This window comes from Stegostoma tigrinum, chromosome 40 (genome assembly GCF_030684315.1).
Source record: "Stegostoma tigrinum isolate sSteTig4 chromosome 40, sSteTig4.hap1, whole genome shotgun sequence".
Classification (NCBI taxonomy): Eukaryota; Metazoa; Chordata; class Chondrichthyes; order Orectolobiformes; family Stegostomatidae; genus Stegostoma; species Stegostoma tigrinum.
Window position 1 is genome coordinate 17,448,304 of NC_081393.1, and position 7,353 is coordinate 17,455,656.

The 7,353-nt window shown below is 53.7% G+C and overlaps 1 protein-coding gene across 2 annotated transcripts in view; it reads right to left on the reverse strand.

The window, feature by feature from the left end:
• Positions 1-5,058: 5,058 nt before the first annotated feature.
• The window catches only part of LOC125448008 (vesicle-associated membrane protein 5), a 30,261-nt gene continuing 27,966 nt past the window's right edge, over positions 5,059-7,353 (reverse strand). For both annotated transcript variants that reach the window (XM_059641126.1, XM_059641127.1), the window contains exon 3: positions 5,059-5,306. In XM_059641126.1, coding sequence (XP_059497109.1) covers positions 5,088-5,306 — 219 coding nt within the window. In that variant the 3' untranslated portion in view covers positions 5,059-5,087. The remainder of the gene's footprint in view (positions 5,307-7,353) is intronic.

The window sequence follows — 7,353 nt, forward strand, 5'->3', positions numbered from 1 at the left end:
AATCAGGGTCTCTGGGGCAGGGCGCGTCCCCTTTAGCCTGCGTTTGACGGTCTACCCAGTGCTGTTTCTGGGGTCTCTGATACTCGGGAGGGGCTGGGGACCGTCTTCCCTGGAGCATCGGGAGCTGATCTTACAGAGCATTATAAAACCATGAGGGGCATGGACAGGGTGAATAGACAGGGTGTCTCTCCCCCAGGGTAAGGGAGTCCAAAACTAGAGGGGCATAGGTTTAAGGTGAGAGGGGAGAGATTTAAAAGGGACCTGAGGGGTAACATTTTCACGCAGAGGGTGGAATGAGCTGCCAGAGGAAGGGGTGGGGGCTGGTACAGAGACAGCATTTAAAAGGCATCTGGATGGGGACATGAATAGGAAGGGTTTAGAGGGATAGGGGCCAAATGCTGGCAAATGGGACTGGATTAATTTAGGATACCTGGTCGACAAGGACGGGTGAGGCTGAAGGGTGCATTTCCATTCCATCAGCTGTACTATTCTAATAATTACATGTTAATGGTCGGGTTTTAAGAGGATGGAAACAGCGAGGCAGACAAGAGAGGTGATTGGTTGAAGGTTCTGGGAAGTAATGACAGGAGCAGAACACAGTACAATAAAGAGACAGTCGGAACTGCAGATGCTGGAGAATCTGAGATAACAAGGTGTAGAGCTGGATGAACACAGCAGGCCAAGCAGCATCAGAGGAGCAGGAAGGTGGACGTTTCGGGCCTAGTCCCTTCTTCAGAAAAGAGGGATGGACGAGGCCCGAAATGTCAGCTTTCCTGCTCCTCTGATGCTACTTGGCCTGCTGCGTTCATCCAGCTCCACACCTCATTATAACAGTGTAATAAGTCTTGATATCAGTGTTGTGGTGGGCCCAAGGTGTGTGACCTTTGTAACATGGAGGGTGACCATCTCTGAGAATTAAAATCGAAACAACCAAAGAGGAGCACCTCCCCCTGTAATCTGTAAAAGGGGTGTGAAAAGTGGAGTAACCTGCCTCCTAGCAACTTCTAGTGGTTAAATAAAACAAATTCCTGACCCTCACTTTCAAATCAGCAAGTCAGAGTTTATTTATCAAACTCTAACAGTGAACAAATTAACTAAACTATTAACAAACTGAATAAATCCCTTCCAACTCCTAACTATTCCTGAGATACCGCAACATTCAAATGGTATGCTGTTCCAATAGATGTAAGTCCCACTTCTATGAAAAAAACCAAAATTTAGTCTCTTGAAATTACATGTCCCCCAGAATGATACGTGCCTTCTCCATCGATTCTTCTGTCAGGAATATTAACTAGTTGTGCTGTTGGCACTGTTGTTATTTAGATGGTGCTTTCTCTCGAGTAGGCTGTGAGAGCCAGCGACTCTCTCCTGAGAGCTGAGGGCCACTAGCTCTGGCAGATGGCAGTTAGCCCTAGTGCTTTATCTAACTGCACCCTTCTTTCTATCCCCTTGAAGACATATCAATATTTCTCACAATAGGATTGGTCCTATGTTGTCAAAACCATCAGATTTAAATTTACTCAGTTTTTGGTATCTAAGTGCCTGGTTCAAACTGATTGGCTAAATTCAAAAGTGAAAGCTGCTGCTTGACCTGCTAACCGAACAGCCTTTCAATACAAATGTTTCAATCCGGGTGCTGTCTGCGTACTTGCAAACTTTCAAGCTGCTGCTCACAGGCAACCATTTTAAATTTCGAAGCACAAAAACATCATCTTTTAAAGGGACCATGCAAAGCTAACTCCCCCCCCCCCCCGCACCACCGCCACACAAACCCCCAGCATTTTACAAACACCCCAAATTGTAACTCCCTACCTCGCCACATTCACAAGTGCTCTACCCAACCTCGCAACAAAAATGCAAAAACTCAGCAAAAATAAAAATTCTCCCAATGGGAAATGAACAGAAATGCAGGGCTTGTAGCATCGATTATGACCAGAAATGTCGCAGGAACTCCACTTTCCTTCGAACTGTCTATCTCACAATGTTTGCAGAGGTTAAACAATCTTTTAACATTACATTATGCCTCAGGTGGAAGTCAGCTAAAATGCATTTAATAGCTAAGACACAAATGATTGGTTTTACAGTACAATTTATCTTACAATGCTTTTGAATTTTTTAGATTCTTCTGGTTATCGTTGCTTCCCTCGTACTTGTGACGCCAAGTTCTTCCCAAGCGAATCATACCTTCTATAAAGTCGCTGAAAATTAGCAGAGGGGCAGTAATTGACCGCAGCTCTCCCATTCTGAATGACCTGGAAGTTGGGAAGATTCTAATGGTATGCTCTTCCAATAGATACAAGTCCCACTTCTATGAAACAAAACAGAATTTAATCTCTTGAAATTACAGCCCGGTTACATGTCTCCCAGAATGATGCGTGCCTTCTCCATTGATTCTTCTGTCAGGAATATTAACTAGTTGCGCTGTTGGCACTGTTGTTATTTAGATGGTTTCCATCGGTAAGAGAGTCTAGGACCCCAGGGCATAGCCTGAGAGTAAAGGGAAGGCCTTTTAGAACGGAGGTAAGGAGAAACTTCTTCAGCCACAGAGCGGTGGAATTCGTTGCCACAGAATGATGTGGGAGGCCAGGCCATTTAAGACTGAGATAGATAGGTTCTTGATTGTCAAGGGGCTCGAGAAAGCAGGAGAATGGGGTTGAGGAGCTTATCAGCCACGGCTGAATGGCAGAGCAGATTCGACAGGCCGAATGGCCCAATTTCTGCCCCTAATGTCTCACGGGCTTATTCTAGGAAGTAAGGCCTCCACTGGGTTTTGGACCGTTGGCTGTCACAGGGCATCACCAGAAGGTGCTGGAGAGACCACGCAGGGCCAGTCTGATGTGTCTGAGCTCACCATTCCAGCTTGATAGGCTCATTCCGCCGCCAGACCTGCCGAATTCCTCCCGCTTCCTTTCTCTTACTCAACTCAGAGGCCTCCTTCCTTGAGAAAGGGCTCACTGGCACAGGAGGGGGTGCAGAGGAAGGCCGCTGGGTTGATTGCAGGGTTGAGGGGGTTGTCTTATGAGGAGAGACTGAGTCGTCTGGGACTGTACTCATTAGAATTTAGAAGAATGACGGGGAGGGGGGTCTTACAGAAACATGTAGAATGTTGAAGGGACTCCATAAGGTGTAAGCAGGGAGGTTGTTCCCACTGGAGGGTGAAACTAGAACGAGGGGGCTCGGCCTACAATATAAGAGGGGGGGGGGAGAGCAGATTTAGGGCTGAGCTGAGGAGGCACATCTTCACCCCAAGGGGGTTGCGAATCTGTGGAATTCCCTGCCCAGCAAAGCGACGTCGATGAGCGTTTTTCAGGCCAAGGTAGATTTTCGAACAGCAAAGGGATTGAGGGTTTGGGTGAGCGAGCCAAGCTGAGGGCACAGAACGATCAGCCGGGGTCTTACGGAATGGCAGAGCAGACACGGGAGGCCAGTCCGCCCACTCCCCGCTGCTATTTCGCACGTGCCAATGCGCCAGTGTGGCATGCGGTAAAGGGCGTTCGGAGGACAGCGCCGTCAGACCAGATGCTGGGCTCCTGGCACATGGCATTACGGTGCTTCCGGCTCTCCTGTAGGGCCCTGTACAGCCGGTGCCGTCCACGAGCCATCCCGCAGGGATATTCAGACGCACCGATACCCCTTTCCTGTCACTGACGTCTGCCCCCCCTGCCAACACCGTCTCCCCCCCCCCCCCCCCCCACCAATGCATAACAGAGCCTGCGGTAGCCATATTGGTCTGCGCGGTGCCGCCCCCACCCACCCCGCACTGAGGGTCTTCCTTGTCTGCGAGGGGCCGTCAGTGATCAATGGTGATCGCTCACGCATTTAGCTCGGCCAATTAAACTCTAAACCAGTTGCCCCCCAACTCAACTGATCCTTCGATAAACAGTCCGGTGCTATAAAATCCGAGAATAATTCCTAACTTTTGTTTTTGCGGTCTACTGGGGTTTTGGCGGGGGGCAGGGGGTGACCCCCGTCAGCTGCAGTTTGACCCGATAGTACTTCAGCGAACGCTCCGGGTTCGGCCGTACGGTTGTAGTCACCGATCTTCGATGACGGGCCACGGTGGGTAGGCCACAGCTTCAAGCCCGTTGCCTCGGAGGAGGTGGTGAGCAAGTTGGCGCGGGGCACGGCTCCGAGAGGGAGGGTGGTGGGGGACTTGGACACGGCGGCGTTCCCATCCGTCCGCTGGTCCTGGGCCTCCTGGACGGTCATTTTGCAAATGGAGGATGCCATGCTGCAGGAACGGTACGCCCTGCTCCGCGCGCACAGCGAGCGGCTTGGGTCTGTGGTGCACTGCCTGGGGGCAACCGAAGCGCCAAGGAAGGACCTTAAATGGCTATTTACACAGAAACAACAGGGGAGAAAGGGCAGGCGACTGGCACCGAGCTAAAATGCCCAGAGGGCCCACGCGGACATAGCGGCCGGTTCCTCTGTGACCCAACAGCTTGGCCACAGTTGGATGAAGGAGCGAAGTCTGAAGCTCAATGGATGGGTTACCATTCAAACAAGCCACCCAACGTCTACAGGAAGTTGGGAGGAATACCACCACACTCCTGACTTGGTGGGACAGGGGTTTGGCTCGACAGCAGGTGGTGGGGGGGGGTGGAAGGGGAGTTACGGATGTTAGGATCAGACCAATTCTGGAGTCACGGATCCCCCGTGCAAGAACGGTCGGATTGTCGACGCATGAGGTCCAGTTACTCCCGTGGCTGACCCTTTCTAGGCCTGCGAGCATTTCATCGCACGTGGTTGGCCCGGTCCGGAAGGTCGAGAGGTCATTAACCGACCCCCCCCCCCCCCACCGACCCCAACTCCCCGGGGCTGTCAGGTCGGCACGAACCCCCAGGACTAGATTCTCCCCGGAACAATCCACCCGCGCTTCCCAGACGTCATCGCGAGCGTGAAATTCAGCCGCACCTTGCGACAAAACAGTCAAAAGTTTTGGCGGGGCGGTGGGGGGGGGCAGTGAGCGACGTCAGGTGTGGCTTGGCGGCGGATTTCCACAGTTGGAAGGCGCCGCGCCCCCCCCCCCCCCCCCCACCCACCCCACCCCGCCACAGCTGGCATCTTTCTCAGCACCCAGTTGGCGTTCATAGCCGGTTGGGCGTCGTGGTCACCACTGCCATTTGGACGCGAGCGTCGGCGGGACGCGGGCTTTTCTGAGACGCCGTGGCGAGCACAGCGGCAATGATGACGACGATGGCGAGGACCGTGAGAGCCATGGCCGCTCCGACGATGATCCTCCACCTCCTGTTCCTGGACGCTTCCTGCACAGCGACCTGCTTTGCAGTCTTCTGAAACAGTCTGCCCTGCAAAAAGGAAGAAGAGTATGCACCCTTCCGCCAGTTATCCTCAAACCGACACCGTATCGGCGAGCCCTCACCGTTTCGGGGAGCGAGGCTGTTACTGCTCCGTCAGTGCCGAAGAGACCCTTCGGCCCACCCAGTCAGTGCTGACCCCCCTTCCATTGGCCCCCTCCACACCCCAAGTACTCTCTGAAGCGCTTGCCTGTTTTAGAAAGAGCTCGCAAGGTTTCCCCCAGCTCGGCCGCGCCTCCCCGATCCCCCGCCAACCCTCTGGGTGGAGAACACTCCCCATGAGACCCTTTGCCGCCAAAGCGTGCCCCTTGGCATTGCCTCCCACCCCCACACCCTCAGTGTCGGGGCACAGCTGCTTCCCGCGCGCGCTGTCCATGCCCCTACATCAGCTGTTCTCCCACCCGCCTGCCTCAGCCTTCTCTACCCCAAAACAAAACGCAGCCTGGGCCTAGCCAACCAGGCAAGAAGCAGCCTGGCGAATCTGCACTGCACCCCACGTTCTGTCCCCGATGGTGCTGGGAAGGTGGTGGGTGGAGTAGGGGGGCGGGGTAGGGGAGGGGAACAGCGCACAGCACTCCGGCAGCGGCCTGTTCGAAGGGGAATCGAACGCAAGCTCAGGGATGTTATATTTCAGTTACAGCACCTCCCACGTGCCCCCCCCCCCCCCAACCGCCAAAGCCACCGGTGAGACCGTGACTGATGGGCTCCGCGCAGTCTTGGTCACTTTATTTCTAAAGGGAAAAGAAGAGGGGCGCCTCAGAGAAGACTTCCGGGATCCACAAACGCGGAACAGGGCAGCCTCCTCTGGTGAGGCAAGGCCAGGTCTCCATTTGCCACAGGCTCGGGGAGAGGCCTGAGGCCTAGAGGGGGTACAATCCTGAGGGAGATTTATTTTCCCTTTATTCATTCACGGGATGCGGGCGTCCCTGGCTCGGGCAGCTTTATCGCCCATCCCTTAGTGCCCAGAGGGCAGTTAAGAGTCAACCACATTGCTGTGGGGTCTGGAGTCACATGCAGGCCCAGACCGGGTAAGGATGGCAGTTTCCTTCCCTGAAGGACATTAGTGAACCAGATGGGGATTTTCCCAACGATCATTAGACGAGAGATTCCGGGTATTTTATTGAATTCAAATTCTTCCGTCTGCCGTGGCGGGATTCGAACCTGAGTCTCGACATAGAGAGGAACCGTTCGGCTTGTGAGGGGAAATTCGGGGGTCATCGTTCACAAAGTCAGGGGGGGACCCACTTAAAGCAGAATAAGGGCGAATTTCTTTTCTGTCAGAGGCTCCTGGGCCTTGACCCCCCCACTGAAATTTGAGCCGTCGGCTGTCTGGCAGATTAGCGCGATTCTTGGCTTAGGCGAGGAGTTCAAAGGTTGATCATGGGGGTGCGGGGGTGGGCGGGGCGTCAGCACGAATGTGGAATCGATCAGCTGCGATTTTAGTCGGCTCCAGGCCTACCCGTCCTGGCTTGGGCCTTCCCCTACGAGCTCGGCTATAGGTTAGCACCTTACGCTTAAGAGGCCGGCCGTTGAATGCAGGCCACAAGCCTAGACCTGTGCAAAATCTCTCACAAAACGTTGGGGAAAAGAGCAAGGGCCCGGAGACGGGGGCTTCTGACCCAGAAAGGCGAACGTCCCGGCCGAGCGGTGCTGAACTCACTCGCTGTCCACCAACTCATTCACAAGCAAGACCCCACACGGCCAACATCATAAGGTATTGCGGTCTAAGAGTCAACCACATTGGCTGTGGGGGTCTGGAGTCACATGTAGGCCCAGACCAAGTAAGGAGGGTAGCGTCCTTCCCTAAAGGACATGAGTGACCCAGATTCCAACAATCGACAGTAGATTCATGGCCGTCATTAGATTCCTAATTCCAGATATTTTACTCGTGGTGGGACATGAACCTGGGTCCCCAGAGTGCTATCTGGGTCTCTGGGTAAACAGTCCAGCGATAATACCACTAGGCCGTCACCTCCCTGACACAGACAGGAACACCAGGAGTCCATTTGGTGTCTTGAGCCTGTCCTATCATTCAATA